The sequence below is a fragment of the Mytilus edulis genome, chromosome 3 (assembly GCF_963676685.1).
Source record: "Mytilus edulis chromosome 3, xbMytEdul2.2, whole genome shotgun sequence".
Classification (NCBI taxonomy): Eukaryota; Metazoa; Mollusca; class Bivalvia; order Mytilida; family Mytilidae; genus Mytilus; species Mytilus edulis.
Genome location: NC_092346.1, coordinates 22,315,827 through 22,337,498, shown reverse-complemented (window position 1 = coordinate 22,337,498; position 21,672 = coordinate 22,315,827). Strand labels below are relative to the sequence as shown.

The 21,672-nt window shown below is 33.2% G+C and overlaps 1 protein-coding gene across 2 annotated transcripts in view; it reads right to left on the bottom strand.

Moving 5' to 3' along the window:
• LOC139514209 (protein TALPID3-like) overlaps positions 1-21,672 on the bottom strand; it is a 178,458-nt gene that overhangs the window by 14,197 nt on the left and 142,589 nt on the right. For both annotated transcript variants that reach the window (XM_071303034.1, XM_071303035.1), the window contains 4 exons: positions 17,805-18,040; positions 11,025-11,110; positions 8,410-8,839; positions 3,392-3,562 (listed from right to left, as the gene is read on the bottom strand). In XM_071303034.1, the coding sequence (XP_071159135.1) occupies positions 3,392-3,562; positions 8,410-8,839; positions 11,025-11,110; positions 17,805-18,040 (923 nt within the window). The remainder of the gene's footprint in view (positions 1-3,391; positions 3,563-8,409; positions 8,840-11,024; positions 11,111-17,804; positions 18,041-21,672) is intronic.

Here is a 21,672-nt window from a genome sequence, read left to right as displayed (position 1 = left end):
GAGTTTTTGGGTTGTCAGAAAACAATTGTTATGTCTTGCCTTCTTACCCTGACATCTTTTCTTAAGATTTCAAACTTACTGATGAAATAAGATTCAAGTTCTAAAGAGACCATCAGCAGCAATTCATTTTTTTTAATTTTCCTGTGAGGTATTATAGTCTTACATAGGTCATCAAAACAGATTTTTTAAACAGTCCAGTCAAACTTAAGTTTAACGGGCATTCAAGTGTAATTTTCATGCATCGTCTTTCCTGTTTGTTTTTATTTGACGGCAACGGCACAACAGTCTTTTAGTACCACGAGAAAACTTGAGAAATGCAATGTATTTCACGGTTTATCTGGCTTGGTCTCTTGAACATATACCGTGAATTTTTTTTTTAGCTGACACGATCGGTAGAAGAAAAGAATTTGATGGTCCTTGATTTTTTTAATTGAATTGGACTCGAAGTTAAAAGTTGAAAGAAAGAGTGCTTGTTCACTTATTGAATAAAAAATAGAGAAATGTGACACTATTTATTTATTTATTTTCTCATTTAAAAAAATAACGCGTTAAGTTGCAGACGTTGTTGGCTTTCTAATGTATAGTAGGTTGAGACTGATTATGTTACAATTAAAATATATGGTGGTAGCACTATATATTTTAATTGTACTTAATACCAACAACCCACTACAGATTAGAAGTTTATTTTTCTCTAATTAATATTTTTTCAAAATTTATTTATCATATATTTTAGTTTAAAAAGTTAGTGATGAAAATAAGATTTCTGCAAGGTCATTTTAAGTCCCAGGAAATCAAGAGAATGCAGGATTTTGCACCATTAACCTCGCCATATGACTTCCTACCCTGGCATTGAGTACACATAATTTTGGCCTAGCTACGCCCTTGTGAAATACCTCTTTTGGTTTTTTAGTTTAGACCAATTGACGAACGATTCAAAGCGTTCACATTAGCCCTTAAACTGATCTAAAGTGAACAGATATAGATTAAATTGATCTAAATATCCTAGCGTGAATGGGGTGACTGATTGTTTATAATATCTGAGAAGCAGACAAATCTATTCACTAAACCTAACATTTATCACAGATCTATGAAATCAATGTCAGATTGACACTTTCTGACAGACATCATCATCATCATACACCTTGAATGGTTCTATATATACTAAATATATTTGGCAATATAGGAAAGGTGTACTGACATAAGAGGTCTCTAACCACATTAGCTCTAAATGGAGCTTTCGTTAGTAGAAGCTATTTTAATTATGTGTATCAGCGGGGAGAAATGTGAAAACATAAAAATATAGTATATGTCAATACACATAATTAACAGCACTTGGTGATGTTTCATAACCTGACTGGTTTCAATCCAAAAAGACAGAATGGTGGATTGATGTTTGCACCCCAGTTTATATAGATAAGGTAACCATAGTAACCAGAGGTTCAGAGTTAAAAAGCCTTTCAGAGTTAACCGGTGGTTCAGTTATTTGGTGGAGCAGAGTTATCCAGTGGATAACAATGTATCTGGTTGATATCGAAATAGGTATAATTTACCTGTAAATTCGTAAATCCCATTAAAATGAGAATTTCTACGGTAGATCTCAACAGTTACAATTAGAACTTGACTGGAAGAACCCAGACAGGTATAAATTTTGAAAAAATGAAAATTCCCGCTATAGATCCAAACAGGTACAAAAACTAACTTAATTATAATCTGTAAACAAAATAAAGCCTTTATTATTTATAAGATGTATTAATCATGTTGATGAAGTGGGGGAAAATAATTTCCCTGAAAATAAGTTGGCAATAAACAAGTTTTTTTGCTTTGTCGAAACACTGCTGGATAAGACCACAGAGATCCAACACTGAACAGTTTATGCAAAAATGGACAATATTTGTTCAGGTGTTTGGACGACTTAAAAATAAAGAATTTTTATTAACTATTACTCACAACTACATCTGCAGATAAAAACTTGCTACATATATATGTATCTGATACTATTATGGAAAGGAAGATGAACATAAATGACTTTAAAAGAATATGATGGGGAGGTAACTATATAGACTATACCAAATATAGTAGACCTATTGCTTATAGTATCTGATATATGCACATTGTGTGTCTTTCAATATTGTAATGTTACACTATTGCTTCAGGTAAGGGTGAAGGTTAGTATTAAAACCCGGTGCATTTGTTTGCACCTGTCTAAGTCAAGAACCTGATGTTCAGTAAATGTAATTTGATTATGTGGTTCATAAATGATTCTCAACTCTCATTTTCATATTGATTAGACCGTTGGTTTTCCTGTTTGAATGGTTTTACACTAGTCATTTTTGTAACCCTTTATAACTTACTGTTCGGTATGAGCCAAGGCTCTTTGTTGAATTACTTTGACCTTTAATGGTTTTTATTTTACAAATTGTGACTTGGATGGAGAGTTTTCTCATTAGCACTCATACCACATCTTCTTTTTCTTATTACCTTGCAAAATTAACCTTGTTCACTGACTCATCAAATGAGGTTGAGGTAAAGTGAAAACTGTTTGACAGGCATAAGGTTCTTTAAGGTATGCACACACTAAATATAGTTATCCTATTACCTCTAATAAAAGAGGAAATGACATACCAAATATCTTTTTTTAAGTAGTCACTGATGTTATAAAGATAGATGTTTTAAAATAATTCATAATGGTATTTTTTTCTCTCATTTGCTTTCCCCCGACAAATGAGACTGTAAAAATCAAGGCCCCCTTAGTTGCTTCCCTGTGCAACTAAGGGTTGATGTATAAGGTGATTGTTAAACAAATTGTTTAAAATTTAATAAAAAAAAAGAAAAAAAAAAAGTACTCACTGAACCTTAAAAATGAGTTCAAGGACATTGGATAAATGTTAGACAGAAAGTTCATAATATAAGGCACTATAAACAAAGGATGATGAATCCAGATCTTCTTCTATTTAAATATTAAGCTTTTAAGAAGTTTTTTTAACACAGCTGAGTGGTTTAAGCTTTATCAAATACATAGGATAACCAAGGATGCAAAGTGATTGTAAGTGTGTGTATTTTGAAAATTTAAATCATCTTTTCTTCTGTACTCACATGCAAATTGTTTAAAATTTAATAAAAAAAAAGAAAAAAAAAAAGTACTCACTGAACCTTAAAAATGAGTTCAAGGACATTGGATAAATGTTAGACAGAAAGTTCATAATATAAGGCACTATAAACAAAGGATGATGAATCCAGATCTTCTTCCATTTAAATATTAAGCTTTTAAGAAGTTTTTTTAACACAGCTGAGTGGTTTAAGCTTTATCAAATACATAGGATAACCAAGGATGCAAAGTGATTGTAAGTGTGTGTATTTTGAAAATTTAAATCATCTTTTCTTCTGTACTCACATGCAGAGCGACCACCAGGCATTAAGCCACCTTGAGTAACAGTTATTCCACCTGAGGGAATATGATGTCTATCCTGTTGTCTCCTTCCAGATAGAATTTCTGGTTTATCATTAAATTCAACTGAACTTCTCTTCTGATCATTTATCACAGCTGAATCCTGCATGCTTAAATCTGAAAAACATCATTCAACAAATATTTTATCAAAGTATTGAAATATTTAATGGGACTTAAATTGAAGGTTGACTATTCTAATGAAAGCTAGTCTCAGTGCAAGTGCATGGTGGACACTCTTCTGTAACAATAAATTGGATTTGAGTAGGCATTCATTCATATTTTTCTGTGTTTGTTGCAAAACATTCTTGAGATACCGGGTATTCTTCCTCATGCGTTAACACAAATTTTAGGTATTCTTGATTTGTTATTCATATATACATTTTTCATTACAAAACATTTTGATATCATTTATCTATGTTCTTTAAAAAAAATATTTTCATGAATATTTATTGATGAAATTAATAACTAACAATCAATAAAGAATGTTATTTTGCTCTTGATAATATTCACATAATTGTACAAAATACATTCGATTATCAGTCAAGAATGCAAGTCACATGGGTAGAAATGTCTGTGGCAACATAACATTGGAATGCCCTCACAGACATCTGCTGTAAAAATAAGACAAATCAGCTGAGTGATTATGCATCATCCTATGACAACAAGAGTGCACACACAGAAATGTCTCGCCTTCTTTACTAATCATTGATATTATGTTGATACTCCTAAATCTAAAGCTTTATTACGACTGTCACATAGACTTAACATGAATCATGAAAATGAGGTCAAGGTCAGTTGAACCATATGCCAGGCAGACATGTACAGCTAACAATGCTTCCATACAACAAATATAGTTGACCTATTGCTTATAGTTTAAGAAAATAGACCAAAACACAAAAACTTAACACTGAGCAATGAACCTTGAAAGCCAGGTCAAGGTCAAATAAAACCTGCACGACTGACATATAGATCATAAAATATTTCCATACACAAAATATAGTTGACCTATGACATATAGTTTAGATAAAAAGACCAAAACTCAAAAACTTAACTTTGACCACTGAACAATGAAAATGAGGTCAAGGTCAGATGACACCTGCCAGTTGGACATGTACACCTTACAATCATTCCATACAACAAATATAGTAAACCTATTGCATAAAGTATGAGAAAAACAGACCAAAACACAAAAACTTAACTATAACAACTGAACCATGAAAATGAGGTCAAGGTCAAATGACATCTGCCCGCTTGATATGTACATCTTACAATCATTCCATACAACAAATATAGTAGACCTATTGCATTAAGTATGAGAGAAACAGACCAAAACACAAAAACTTAACTATAACCACTGAACCATGAAAATGAGGTCAAGGTCAGATGACACCTGCCAGTTGGACATGTACACCTTACAGTCCTTCCATACACCGAATATACTAGACCTATTGCTTATAGTATCTGAGATATGGACTTGACCACCAAAACTTAACCTTGTTCACTGATCCATGAAATGAGGTTGAGGTCAAGTGAAAACTGTCTGACGGGCATGAGGACCTTGCAAGGTACGCACATACTAAATATTGTTATCCTATTACTTACAGTAAGAGAGAATTTAACATTGAAAAAAATCTGAACTTTTTTTTCAAGTGGTCACTGAACCATGAAAATGAGGTCAAGGACAATGGACATGTGACTGACGGAAACTTCGTAACATGAGGCATCTATATACAAAATATGAAGCATCCAGGTCTTCCACCTTCTAAAATATATAGCTTTTAAGAAGTGAGCTAACACCTCCGCCGCTGCCGCCGTAGCCGCTGCCGCTGGATCACTATCCCTATGTCGAGCTTTCTGCAACAAAAGTTGCAGGCTCGACAAAAATCATTGCAAAATGATAATCCAAACAGATGCTCAATTTCCCCTTCAAATAGTTAAATTAAATAGTTGAATGTTAAATACGAGGAGGTTCAAAGTTGCCATTTATTTTATTTCATTTGATCGTTGACATTATTAGTCCTTGGTTGTTACTAAACTCTAGTTTTTAGTTGTCAGTCATCATTTTTGTTTAACTGCACGACTTGTAAATTACAAACTAATTTTGATAGCGATTTGACTTCGCTATGAAGTCAGTTGGCAGGCTTGATTTGGCGATTTTCCAAATTCTTTGTCGAATTAAATTGTCATTTCTCCAGCAAGATTATGGCCTGAGACTACTACCCTTAAGTTTCAGGTGTGAAGCTTCTGTAAGGGAATTTGATGATATATTGATTGACTTAAAAATGGTAGAAATGACAGCAATAAGCCTAGTTGACTGATTCATATTGAGGTTGATGGTAAGGTTGACGATAGCTCTGAATAATGAAAAGTAATAGACCAATTCAGTAGAGATGCTTTATAGCCTATAGGTGTTTTCCCTAAGCATGTTTAGCATGAATAGACGCCATGCCATATTTAAAAGACGCCATGCCGTTTTTATGTCTTTTATTCCGGTAAAATTGTTACTTGATTGTTTAAACTCTAATTAACTGACAATGGGATAAAGTTAAATACCTTGCCTTTAGCAGTTTTATCACCTATGTTAATGATTGTTTACTGCTAGTTAGGGGATTTAATATAATTAAACAAATAATAGATATTTAATACATGTACAATAATTTTTAAATGAGTTTTAAATTATACTGTAGTTGTCTTTTTGCTAATTTTCCATACACTATAGGTGCCCATCTTATAAATGTTTACGATTTTTTCAAGTTACCATGCCCATTTTGTGTGTATGGGGAAACACCACTTTAGGTATACATTACTATTTAGGTTGGTGCAGAAATAATTTTTGAGGATAACAAGCCTGTTCAATAAAATTTAATCGGTATGGAAGTTGAATTTCTGAATATCACTATAAAACTTCAACTAAAAATACTTCAACTAAGGTCTAAAGGATGGTATAAACCTTATTGTAATTGTTGATAGCTGGTGTTTGTTCAATTGTACAATTTAACCCTTGTTGTGCGGGGGCCGTAATATTACTGCCATACTTAAATAACCGTTATTTGGCATCAATCAGGCGCGTAGCTCCCTATACGCCAACACATTTTAAATGATGTAATGTCATTAAATAGCCGCATTTGGTTTCAAAATTAAAGTTTTATTGGAGATGAAAAGACTAACAGTAACTTGCATCTATTACAAGATTTAAATTTGTTATACTCTAGTAGTTTCGGAGCACATTTGGACTGCGATGTACCAATTGACATTAAATTTATCAGTACCCTTCGATATCGTTGAAAGTATGCCGAGGCGATGTGTTCGACAGACTACCAGAGCAAATCCCCCCAGCAAACACGCTAAAACAGTATTAGAAAGTCTCATTATGTTTTGCGTTCATAGACCACATGATAATAGAACTGGAGTCGCGTCTGATATCATCAGGATATATGGCTTCTATGCGCATTATCTGCTCCCTCATGTTGTTGGTAATACAACAGACGAACTAATCTCTGAATTGTTTGAGACATACGAAACTGGCCTGGCATATAATTTGTCAAATTCAATTCAATTGGAGGTCGCTCTAAGGCAAACACGAGTGCTACCGGGGAGAGATCGTTTAGTGTACTAAATCTGTACTAAATCTGTTGAAAACATATATAGATATAGGAAGATGTGGTGTGAGTGTATATGTATGATTAACCATGAACAACTACAGCTAGGTTATTATCGCTAGCATAACTGCATGATATTCATCAGGATTTCAGTGTGAATATTGACAAAGTAAAAGAGACGTTCCCGAAGAGCAGATTTTGGACAATTTTGAGTAAATTCTGTATCACAAAAATTTGTTGCTTACATATAGAAGTCAAGATTTCTAAATAGTTTTGCATTCATGAATTGTTTATAAGTCCTATGTGCATCACAACATGTAGCTCCTCTTTTAACCGTCCAATGACCAAAAACCGAAGAAAAAAAAAATTTCTGCATAAAAGGGTCCCAAAATTTTTCAGTAGTTGCTTGCAAATCATTTTTGTCTAGCTACGCCCCTGTCAATGGCGCTGAATACATTTCGTGGTCATCGTAATGCCATTTAATTCAAAATGTATGCATGTTTCCTCAATCTGACACTATTAATTGTCATGATTCTCACTTTAATATTCATTTTGAGTTCAAATACAACTTCAAAAATTGAAATTGGACAAAAAAATTTTTGGAGGATTACCTTCAAGGTTTCACTCCGACCTAACAGCTGTTGTGATAAATGTGTTCACTGGGGTTCACTCTACATGTAAACTACAGTTGGATGCATCTATTAGCATCTCTCAGATTTCCAGGTCGAGAAAAAGAATGAAAAAAACGTTAAAATTGACTCTTTTTGCACATGTGGACCAACTCTGGGGCAAATTCCTGTCCACCCTTCTGTTTCTGAAATTAATTCTTACATACTTTTGATTTTTTAACCCTGTATGCTAACATTGCCCATGTGATATTTTAAAATTGTTTGCATAAACATTGAACGACAAAATTTCTTCCTATGACGTATAAATTTTCTGACGTCACACTTGAAGCAATGAATGTGTTTTTAATTTGATAGATACTTTTGTGTTCTTTAAAATTGTTTCTTTTAAAATTGTAACATGATGATGATTGCAGTACCCATATTTTATTTATTATGTCTGTTTGGTTCACGCATCATTGTAAATATAACGGAATTTGATGAAACTGTCGTACAAAGGGAGAGGTTTAGCGCTATAAAACCAGGTTTAATCAACATTTGAAAATGCCTGTACCAAGTCAGGAATATGACGGTTGTTGTCCATTCATTTTTCATGTGTTTTGTCATTTGATCTTGTCATGTGATTAGGGACTTTCCGATTTGAATTTCCTCTGAGTTCAGTATTTTTGTGATTTTATTTTTTATCTGATGAGCTATGCAATGTGACGAGGCATAATAATTTTTTTTCTCTCCATGTTACCTTGATTTAAGAATCCATTACTATGGTAAATGTCATGTGACTTCTCCTTTGTGGGTGAATAACCATTTCTTTTTAAAATCTGAGTTGGAGATCTATTGCCATCTCTATTCTTTCCTCCTTTCTCGAGAGACTGGTTTTTCTGATCTAAATCAAAAGTGGATATTCTAGAATGTTGATCATTGTATATTGGTGATATATTGAATTGATCTCTAGATAGCTGGTCACCGCTCTGCCCTACCATTGTTACTTCTCCAATACTTTTTCCTGATTGATTTAACACCTGGTGAACATGGTCAGCAGGCATTGCAAATTGACCTTGAAGTGGTGTTTTTTGAAGGCTTGCTATGAAATTAAGCAATGGATCCTTTTCTGGTGAAAGGTCTGTACGATACTGGAATTCTCCTTCGCTGAATGGTTCCATGGATTCATCCTGAGGTGTACAAAAGTAGCTAGATGTTAACACAACAAACAAAATGACTTTACATTAGAATATTTATATATTAAGTAATCTCTATAAATGATAGAAATAAGGCATAGCAAGAATGTGTCCATAGTAAATGGATGCCCCTCTCGCACTATCACATTTTATGTTCAGTGGACCCCGTGAAATTAGTTGAAAAAGCGATACAAAGTGATCCTTCATTCTGTCAGCGTCATTGGTGGTGTCCACAAATATTCACCCTGTGATTAAAGGTTTTGAAATTATAATAATTTTCTTGAACTAACCTAAATTTCTTCCAAACTTGGACAGAAGCTTGTTTATGTTCATAAGATAGTATACACCTATTGACTGGGTGTGAGGGTAATAGCAAGTTTGTTGTCCCTGAGATACCAACTATTGCTCGAGGCGAAGCCGAGGACAATAGTTGGTATGCGGAGGGACAACAAACTTGCTATTACCCGCACAACCAGTCACATACCTGTCAACTGACCCGTATTCTGCGGGTGTGACCCGAGATTTTCACAATTCTGAGAGATCACCCGGAACACCCGTCGGGTCATTCAATAACCCGGGAATTCAGAAAATGACCCGTTTTCACCTGTATTTCTTAGCCTTGAGATTGATTTCATAAGTAATATTCCTTTGACATGCCGGCAAATTCATAATTGTTCCATGAACAGAAAGTTCATCTAGCTGTGTAAACTGTCAAATGAAGTGACCCATTAAGTGCATGGCTTCACTTAACAGCTTTGGTGTCAAACACACTGTTAATTAACACCAATTACCTTAGCTTTAGGTCGTAAATAAATTGCACTGTTGTTTTACAAACATATTTCTACTAGAGTTACTTCCCCTTATTTGTCACCATTCAAAATTATTCCTTATATTTCTGTTTTTTTTGTTGGGGAAAAGATTAAGTCTTAAAAAAATGAAATTCAAATACATATTGAAATATAACTTTTCATTATTTTTATACCATTATACAATTTGAAAAAAAAAAGTTGAAAATTATTTTGTACATCTATACTTCCTTTAACTATATTACTATATTTTATTATAGTATAATTTCAATGAAAAAGTTTGATTGTTATGAATGATTTGGATGATGTGTTTGAAGACTGAATAGCTGGTCTAAAACAGTATAAAATTACTCTTCAAAAACTATATCCTGATGTTTGAGGGTAAAATAATGAACACAAATTTATAAAAAATCTTTCAAAGTGCAATGAAATAATAATTAATAAGATTTAAAACTACTTAACCAAGTGAACATGCATTGATGTTTAGGTAACTTTGATTTAAATTATAAGAAAAAAGTACCATAAATACTGAAATTCAGCTCGAAAAAGTTCGTACGCGTTATGACCTGAGATTTGATTCTTCAATGCAGGTCATGACCTGCATTTTCATCGTCACAGGTTGACAGGTATGCAGTCATTAGGTGCTTTATTATACTGAACAAATCAACTTTATAAAATGTTCACATAAATCATCTGAAAGAAAAGAAAAATGTCACATAAACATGCACATGATGAACTATATTTTTTTTTTTATAGTTTTGGATGTACTTATAAATATTTCATTTACTGTAATCAAGAGTCAAGACTAGGAAAAACTCCCATGCATAAAATAAATTTTACTAGACTAGCTAAAGTACTGTACACAGACCCATATAATACAATTTACTATATTTAGATCTATTAAAAATTAGTCGCGAAGATTTTCTTATTCTTTTTTTTAATTGCTTCTGGTAAGTGATATATTAATTTTAAACTAGAACAGACACAAACAGATTTAAAAAAAATTACGATATCATATTGATGTTGCCAAGCGCAAAAATTCAAGTGAAAAAGTTTGTGACGTCGTTACTGTCCAATGAAAATATTAACCGGGTAATAGTCTTTGAAACTATTGAATGGCAAATAGTCTGTGGAATGAAATAGCACAATTATTTCATTACTTTTTGTATAGAAAAAACATTCTCAGGTATAATAATATCCAGAAGTAAATTTTGTAAAAATCAAATTCAAGTTATATCCGGCATTTATTTGCCAATTTGGCTATGTATTGGATTGCAGTAAATATACAGAAGATAAACATATAATAACATAAAATGTTTTCCCTAAATTGATCATGACATTTAAACAAAAAATTAATTGTAAATGTTATTTACTACTAGTTCTGTGGTGTCTTTTAGTGTATCTGCTATACTGCAGTCTCCCCTGTTTTTTGATGACTTTGCAATTCTTTGTCTCAAATCTGAAACATAAATACGAGAGGCTTTATAGGTTGCACTTTGTAAATATAGCTGCTTTACAAACCATGCCTCTTTTTAGCACAGTGAAAGTGAAAATCGTCAATATAGACCTCCATTTTGTCATCAGTATCAACATATTAAAATTTAAAAAGCTTAGGTTGAATGGTTCATGAGTAAATGCAACAACATGAATGAACACGCCATTTTTAGATCTTTAAAGAACCATAACTCCTGAACAGTAAAACAATATTATTGAACTTGACCTCCATTTTGTCATCAGTAACAACATATTAAAATTTGGGAAGCTTTGGTTGAGCTGTACAGTTCATGTGTAAATGCACGGACACGACTGTAAACGCCATTTTTCCATCTTTCAATAACCATAACTCCTGAACGGTAAAAGTCAAAATCGACATTATTGAACTTGACCTTCATTTTGTTGTTTAAAATTTTAAAAGCTTTGGTTGAACAATTTAAGGAGTAAATGCATGGACAACATCAATAACCAACATTGTTGTCACAAAAATCCGCTGTCATATGGTTTTTTGAACCCCATGGTAAATTGACCCCGGGGTCAAATTACCGTCAAAATACCGCTATGGTAAATTGAATCCCCCCATGGTAAATTGAACGGAAAATTGAACCCCCATGGTAAATTGAACCCCCCTGTTTTTTTCATCCTAGATGATTATTAGAACATTATACATTATTCTAAAATTTATCATAGATTAAAAAATCATTCATACAAGAAGGGGAGGTAAATTTTCCATGCTTGATTAAAAGAAATATCTTTGCTTGGTATAAGCATGATAAGTGCTCTGAAGTCTTTACCAACAAAATGTCATTGGAAATACTTATTGACACATTATAACTAGACCATATGTAGCTTGAATGCTTTAATGATTTGTAATTATAACATATATATATATAAGGGTAGTTTCGATTTTCCATGGTAAAACAGGGGGAGGGGGTCAAAATACCATGGCAAAGTAAAATTTTCAAAATATCTTTTCCAGCAAGTTAAATACAAACAAACTACTGATTGGTGTATTCTAACTACATAAAAGAGTTAGAATTGCCAGAACTTTTTTAATTTAAGGTCTAGAGTAGGGGGTTCAATATACTGCAGGGGGGTCTAAATACCATGGCAAAGTAAAATTTTAAAAATATCTTTTCCAGCAAGTTTAATACATACAAACTACTTGTTGGTGCATTCTTACTACATAAAAGATTTGGAATTGCCAGATTTTTGGAAATTATAAGGTCTAAGGTAGGGGATTCAATATACCAAATGGGGGTCAAAATACCATGGCAAAGTAAAATTTAAAAAAATATCTTTTCCAGCAAGTTTAATAAAATTGAGAATGGAAATGGGGAATGTGTCAACGAGACAACAACCCGACCAAATAAAAAACAACAGCAGAGGGTCACCAACAGGTCTTCAATGTAGTGAGAAATTCCCGCACCCGGAGGCGTCCTTCAGCTGGCCCCTAAACAAATATATACTAGTCCAGTGATAATGAACGCCATACTAATTTCCAAATTGTACACAAGAAACTAAAATTAAAATAATACAAGACTAACAAAGGCCAGAGGCTCCTGACTTGGGACAGGCGCAAAAATGCGGCGGGGTTAAACATGTTTGTGAGATCTCAACCCTCCCCCTATACCTCTAACCAATGTAGAAAAGTAAACGCATAACAATACGCACATTAAAATTCAGTTCAAGAGAAGTCTGAGTCTGATGTCAGAAGATGTAACCAAAGAAAATAAACAAAATGACAATAATACATAAATAACAACAGACTACTAGCAGTTAACTGACATGCCAGCTCCAGCTTTCAATTAAACTGACTGAAAGATTATGATTTCATCATATGAACATCAGTCACAATCCTTCCCGTTAGGGGTTTAGTATCATACCATCATAACATATATGAGAATCACATAACCCGTGTCATGCCAACAACTGTTTTTAGAATAAATGTGTTTAGTTCCGATGCAAAGACCCTATAAGTGAACCAATATTAACGCCAAAATAAGCAATCTTTAGTTACCTGACAACAGTATCGTAACTATATCCCTTCTTGATAAGTCTATTTAAAGGTTTTGTTAGTTTCTGAGGTGAATACTGACATTTTTGTGCTTTATAAAGAATATTTCCATAAAAAATTGGATGTGAAATACCTGAACATATCAGAAGTCTGCATGTTGAGCTATATTAACGAATGATGTCTTTATACCGATGATAAAATTTAGTAAATGTTTTGACTAGTTTGTGATATCGAAAACCCTGGTGTAATAATTTTTCAGTAATACATAAATTTCCCTCGTTAAAATCTAAAACATTGTTACATACACGAGCGAATCGTACAAGTTGAGATATATAAACACCGTAAGATGGTGACAATGGAACGTCACCATCTAAAAATGGATAATTAACGATAGGAAATGAAAAATCATCTCTTTTATCATAAATTTTAGTATTAAGCTTTCCGTTAGTGATATAGATATCAAGATCGAGGAAAGGGCAGTGGTCATTGTTAGTATTAGCTTTATTTAAAGTAAGTTCAACAGGATAAATTTCTTTAGTATACATACTGAAGTCGTCATTATTGAGAGCCAAAATGTCATCCAAATATCTAAAAGTATTATTAAATTTGTTTATGAGATGTTGTTTCGATGGGTCTTTGCTGATTTTTGTCATAAATTGTAACTCATAGCAATACAAAAACAGGTCCGCAATAAGTGGTGCACAGTTAGTCCCCATTGGAATTCCAATAACCTGACGATATATGGAATCTCCAAAGCGAACAAAAATGTTATCTAGTAAAAATTCAAGGGCATATATAGTATCAAAGCATGTCCAATTGACATACTTTTTTTGTTTATTGCTACTAAAAAATGACCTAAAAGAGTTTGAACATATATATTCACATTCTGACTTTTTAAATGCCCATTTAATTAGGTGGGTGACTTTTTTCTTAATGAGAATGTGAGGCAATGTGGTATACAGGGTAGAAAAATCAAAACTTTGAACAGATTCAAAATCACCAATATAAGCATGTAATTTATCAAGTACTTCCAACGAGTTCTTGACACTCCAAAAGTAATTAATTCCACTAATTTCGAAGGCCTTATTTGAACAATTTATTATCAGGTTTTTGATTGTACCAAGTGTACTGGTAAGAAAAAAAGACAATTAAGTAGTGGAACAATGGCTTGAAGACGAAATAAATCTATATTTGTAAGGTGTTTTGTGTAGCTTCGGAAGCCAATACATAGTAGGGACTTTCATTGTATTCGGTTCTGTTTGTAAAGTGGTAGCTAAAAGTTTATGTTTGTTACAGATGTGGATTTCTGAAAATGGAGTCAGTTGGAATGTTGGTGAATTGGTAATTTCTTTTTTCAGAACCTCAATGTAAAATTTAAATTTACCTATTATGGTCCAATATCCAAAATCTAAATACATGGTTAGATTCAGCATATCAAAGAACCCCAAGAATTCAATTTTTGATGAAATGAAATAAAGTTTAATTTTGGACCCTTTGGTTTCGAGCGTCACTGATGAGTCTTTTGTAGACGAAATGCGCGTCTGGAGTATATACTAAATTTAGTCCTGGTATCTATGACAACCACTGGGTCGATGCCACTGCTGGTGGAGATTTATTTCCCCGAGAGTATCACAAGCCCAGTAGTCAGCACTTTTTGTGCTGACATGAATTGTCATTGATATGGTTATATTTATAAATTTACTCACTGTTTACAAATTTTAGAATTTTTTGAAATACTAAGGCTTTTCTACCTCAAGCATAGATTACCTTAGCTGTATCTGGCAAAACTTATAGGAATTTTGGTTCTCAATGCTCTTCAACTTCGTACTTTATTTGGCCTTTTTAACTTTTTTGGATTCGAGCGTCACTGATGAGTCTTTTGTAGACGAAACGCGCGTCTGGCGTATATAATAAATTTAGTCCTGGTATCTATGATGAGTTTATTATTAGAACTCAATGTGGACCAATTTGATAACCCGGCCCAAATATCAAAAATCTAAATACATGGTTAGATTCAGCATATATCAAAGAACCCCATATATTCAATTTTTGTTGAAATCAAACAAAGTTTTATTTTGGTACCTGATTTGGACCAACTTGAAAACTGAGCCTATAAGCAAAAATCTTAATACATGTTTAAATTCAGCATATCAAAGAACCCCCAAGGATTCAATGTTTGTTGAAATCAGACAAAGTTTAATTTTGGACCCCGATTTGGACCAACTTGAAAACTGGGCCCATAATCAAAAATCTAAGTACATGTTTAAATTCAGCATATCAAAGAACCCCAAGAATTCAATTTTTTGTTGAAATCAAACAAAGTTTAATTTTGGACCCCCATTTGGACCAACTTGAAAACTGGGCCCATAATCAAAAATCTAAGTACATGTTTAGATTCAGCATATCAAAGAACCCCAAGAATTCAATGTTTGTTAAAATCAAACTAAGTTTAATTTTGGACCCTTTGGACCTTAATGTAGACCAATTTGAAAACAGGACCAAAAATTAAGAATCTACATACAGGGTTAGATTCGGCATATTAAAGAACCCCAATTATTCAATTTTTGATGAAATCAAACAAAGTTTAATTTGGACCCTTTGGGACCCTAATTCCTAAACTGTTGGGACCAAAACTACCAAAATCAATCCCAACCTTCCTTTTATGGTCATAAACCTTGTGTTTAAATTTCATAGATTTCTATTTACTTATACTAAAGTTATTGTGTAAAAAACCAAGAAAAATGCTTATTTGGGCCCTTTTTTGGCCCCCAATTCCTAAACTGTTGGAACCAAAACTCCCAAAATCAATCCCAACCTTCCTTTTGTGGTCATAAACCTTGTGTTTAAATTTCATAGATTTCTATTTACTTATACTAAAGTTATTGTGCGAAAAACCAAGAAAAATGCTTATTTGGGCCCCTTTTTGGCCCCTAACTCCCAAACTGTTGGGACCAAAACTCTTTAAATCAATCCCAACCTTCCTTTTATGGTCATAAACCTGGTGTTTAAATTTCATAGATTTCTTTTTACTTATACTTAAGTTATTGTGCGAAAACCAAGAAAAATGCTTATTTGGGCCCTTTTTTGGCCCCTAATTCCTAAACTGTTGGGACCAAAACTCTTTAAATCAATCCCAACCTTCCTTTTATGGTCATAAACCTTGTGTTTAAATTTCATCGATTTCTATTTACTTAAACTAAAGTTATAGTGCGAAAACCAATGTGTCTTTGGACGACGACGCCGACGCCAACGTCATACCAATATACGACTGCAAAAATTTTGCGGTCGTATAAAAAGTTGTTTTAAGATTGAGGCTAAGTTTTAACTATTTTAAGAGTGAATTTTGTTATTCAAGGTTTTTCTTTGTGTTATAGTTTTCAAAATAAAAGCCAGGAATATATAAAATTGGTAAAATTCATCCTTTTAGACAATAACTCCTAGTCATAAAGTTTTGATGTGTTCAGACAAAATGTAGATCTTATCATTGTGAACATATCTTCTTCAATCATATTTCCTCTATCTTGAGTATTTTAAGCCATGTTTTCCATGTTAGTTGGCAATTTTTAAATAAGATATGACAAAGATGATTGTGACCAAGTTTGGTTTCAATTGCCCCACTACCAATCATACCACATCACCTTATTTTATTTAAAGAGCAATTTACTCATATATCAAACTGTTTCATTATATTCTATATAAAATAATGACAAAATAACATAAAAACAAATGTTTGAAAATCTGATGTTACTTTAATTTATGAATTCCTTTACATATACAAATAGAATACAATTGCACATGAGGAAACTGACATGCCAGCAAGGGCTTTATTTGAACATGTTTGTGCCAGTAATGCACACAATATGCAATTCATGTTTAATATGGATTGTTAATTGTCACATTTTGGGTGCATTTCTTTCTACGTTTTCTACATAAACTTTGACAAACTATGCAATCGCTAAAGATGCGCCTACAGTTTGTCGTTCGTCGTTTGTTAGTACAAACTTTAGCCTGATTAAACAATGTATTTTTTCTACTTTTGTAAAAAGTCTGTTTACCAACAACATGTGCATGCATTATTGAAAGTTCAAACAGGGTCAGTAAAAACGTATTAAAACGTTGTATTTGTTTCTACTTTCATAGCGTTTATAAAACAACAACAAACGCCACACAACGTTTACAAAATTTTGGTTAGAAAGAAATGCAGCCTAAATATATGTACTGTAAATTCATTATTATTTGTTGGATACCAATTTTCTTTGTTTACAGGTGAACCACCAAATTAGATGTTCAATGAATAAAAAATTTCTTATCGACTTATATGCAGAATTGGGCAAAACCACTAAATAAAATATCCATGAACATGCAAGTTTCTCATAATCCACGAAAATTGGTACCCAAGAAAATAAATGAATCCACAGTAATTAAAGATACTCACTGAAATGACCTTGATGGGAAAAACACTCGGTGGCGGATCAAACATTTTGCATCAGTGGGGGACCACTGACTGCCTAAGAGGGGGCCCGCTCCAGCCATGCTTTAGTGATTTTCTATAAAATAAACAATTTTTTTCCCAGAAAAGGGGGCCCCCTGAAAAACCCTCTAAATCTGCCTCTGACACTAAGTCAATAAAAAATATACTTACCATCATTTAATATATAATCTGCCACTTCACCTTCACTTTTACTGAGTAACCACTGACCCATTGACACACTCTGGTTAAAAGTGTCAGATACACTCGACTGCAGAGTAGTACTATCATCAGATGAAACTGGACTAGATTGTCCATCAGGAGTTATAGTTTTAGGAGAACCAGATCTAGGTAAAGAAATAAGGGACTGTGTAGCCACCATGTCATCTGCAGGAGCTGCACACAATGTACTGCAAATAAAAAAATGGACAGTACTAATCAATAATTAGGCATTATATCAAAGACAATACATCAATGCCATCCAAGAAAAGACTCAAATGCCCAAAGATTCACACTATTTTTCTTAACTAGAGGCTCTCAAGAGCCAGTGTTGCTCACCTGTATCTACTGTGATTTTTAGGAAAACCTGTAAAATCATATTAGTATTAGATACCCTAAAAATGATTGAGGCCAAGTTTAGTTTAATTCAGACCAGTAGTTAAATCTAAAGCAGGTCATTCCATTGTAGTCTTACAATATTTACTGAAGACCCCATACCTGCCAACTTTCACGATTTAGGCGTGTACTACACGATTTTGACCCTCTGTCCCGATTACACGATCGTGATCGTGAAAATAGCCAAAAAACACGATTTTAGTAAAATTTACACGAAAAATATTTTTGTTCCCGATTTTGAACTTTTGAAAGTTTTCCCAAGGGAGACAAATCGTGTCTGACAAATTTCATCCAATCAAAATTTAGCGATCACGCATTCACCAGTTGATTAATGTCGGCATAGTAAACAATCAAAGAATCGAAATTTTGAGTTGTTTTTTTTTAGCTTGGGTGTTAAATTTATAAAAATTGAAATATGATGGGCGAGTTATCACTTGCAAAATAGTCCTGTCACCGCCTAAGAAAAAAAGGCGTGTTGCTTCGTGCAAATACTTAGAGAAATGGGAGAATGATGTCAAGTACAGGGGCTGGTTGTCTAAATCAACGTTAGGATTGTCACATGCCTTTTGTAAAGTTTGCAACAGAGACTTTAAAGTTGACCACGGTGGCCTTAATGATGTCTCCAAACATTCTAGTACTGCTTGTGATATTGATCTATATAATATATGAGGGTTAAATGATTAAAGAATATAATGCCCTTAAAAAATAAAGATAAGGGAATAACGGACAAAAACAAAATGAAAATTGGAGAAATGCGTGGTCAAATTATTTGAAGTTTAGAGAAAAAAGGGGTGAACATTTAATGTTTACAGGACAACAGACCCCATTCCAGACCCTCAAATATTGTTGTTTTTTTTGTTATTAAATTCACAGGCACTTGTTTCTGTCAATATGGAGTTTAACAAGTGCCTGTGATTAAATTATTAAAATTATTACTTTTTTTTTTATTTCTTGACAATGTATCAGACAAACATAAAGTCATCTTACTGGTGTTTATCTCAACAAAAAGAATACAACAATCAAACAATTTAAAAAAAAGATAGGTTATAATAGCATCTTCAACTATCACCCCCAAAAAAAGAAGTATGTCAGACACTTTAAGGAGGCAAATCATCACACGAAAAAATGCCGCGAAAAATTCTACCCTCAAAAATAGTGCCGCGCACAAAAACCCCCATGGCCATTTTCAAAAGTTGGCAGGTATGAGACCCCTTATCATTATTTAAGTTTTCAAGTTGTGAGCATTGAAATTGATGTTTTTTTTTACAATTTTCCCATAGAATTTTATAGTGGCTTTGTTTATCTTTATTTGTTCCCAGTAGATTCATTGGCGAACATTTATTGTAAAAAAATCAAAAATTTAGAAAAATTGTGCAAAATTTACTGAATTGACAATTTTGATCATGTTGACTTATTTGAAGAGCTTACTTTGCTGAACATTTTTGCTGTTTACAGTTTATCTTTATCTATTATTATACTCAAGATAATATTGACAGTAAATAGGAAGTTGTTCAGTGATGAATCTGAAAACACATCACACGGTATAGCTGACCTGTATAAACCCTGAAAACAAATTTCAGAAATCCTTGTAAAGGAGGGGTAAAAGATACCAGCTTGGGGTGATCTCAGGTGCTCTGGAAGGGTTAGCAGATCATGCTCCACATGTTGCACCCATCGTGTTGCTCATGTTATTACAAATCGAATGAATAGTTTTGTTCGGTATGCACTAGAAAAGACCTTTGGATTTTTTTTAGTATCCACATCTGATTCACGCCAACTCAAGAATAGGCAGTTTCACAATAACTTTGAAGCCCGGCTTTGATTGGTGATAAAAAAAGATGTCAATAATTTAGACAAGAGACTCTTTGTCGCTCACCTTGGTTTATGTGCATATCAAACAAAGGACACAAATGGATTCATGACAAAATTGTGTTTTGGTGATGGTGATGTGTTTGTATATCTTACTTTACTGAACATTCTTGCTGCTTACGATTATCTCTATCAATAATGATCTCGGCCAAGTAGCAAAAGTGGAAATATTTTGTAAATTTACAATAATTTTCAAAATTTATGAAAACTGTTAAAAATTGACTATAAAGGGCAATAACTTCTTAAGGGGTCAATTGACCATTTTGATCATGTTGAATTATTTGTAAGTCTTACTTTGCTGTCCATTATTGCTGTTTACAGTTTATCTCTTATCTATGATGATATTCAAGATAATAGCCAAAAGCTGCTAAATTTTCTTAAAATTACCAATTCAGTTATAGCAACTCAAAAACAGATTGCTTGATTCATCTAAAAATTTCAGGGCAGATAGATGTTGACCTAATGAACAATTGTATTCTGTAAGATTTGGTCTAAATGCTTTGGTTTTAGAGATATGAGCCAAAAATTGCATTTCACCCTATCTTGTACTATTTTTAGCCAGGTTGGCTATCTTAGTTCGCAGTTGCGGTCATCGGACACATTTTCTAAACTAGATACCCTAATGATGAATGTGGAAAAGTTTGGTTTAATTTGTCATAATAGTTTCAGAGGAGAAGTTTTTTGTAAAAGATAACAAAAATTTATGAAAAATTGTTAAAAAATGACTATAAAGAGTAATAACTCCTTAAAGGGTCAACTGCCCATTTTGGTCATGTTGACTTATTTGTAGATCTTACTTTGCGGAACATTATGGCTGTTTACAGTTTATCTCTATCTATAATAATATTTAAGGTATTAACCAAAAACAGCCAACGTTCCTTAAAATTACCAATTCAGGTGCAGCAACCCAACAACGGGTTGTTCAATTCATCTGAAAATTTCAGGGCTGATAAATCTGACTAGATGAACAATTCAACCCCATGTCAGATTTGCTCTAAATGCTTTGGCTTCAGAGATATAAGCCAAAATCTACATTTTACCCCTATGTTCTATGTTTAGCCATGGCAGCCATCTTTGTTGTTTTGCCTGGTCACCGAACACAAATCTTAAACTAGATACCCAAATGATGATTTTGCTTTAGTTTAGTTCAATTTGGCCCAGTAGTTTCAGACGAGAATATTTTTGTAAAAGTTAACAACGATTACGACAGACGCCAAGTGATGAGAAAAGCTCACTTGACCTTTCAAGTCAGGTGAGCTAAAAATGCTTTGGTGTAGCATTGGTAGACCCAGCAATATACCTTTGTTTGTAAGGACACTTATGTAGTTAAGTTATCCAATACAGTAGTAGAAGATCCAGTTCTTCATCTTTGGTTGAAATTCCAAAGGAACATAGAACAGACCTATGTTTATTCAGGATTCCCTCTTTGGTCAGTGTCGTGAGGGTACCGGTATATGTTGAGTTAGCAAGTGAATTGTCAATACCTAATTCGTTGATCAAACAGTTTATGTAATGATATTTACACACAAAAACGATATTGTTTGGGGCTTTATCTGCA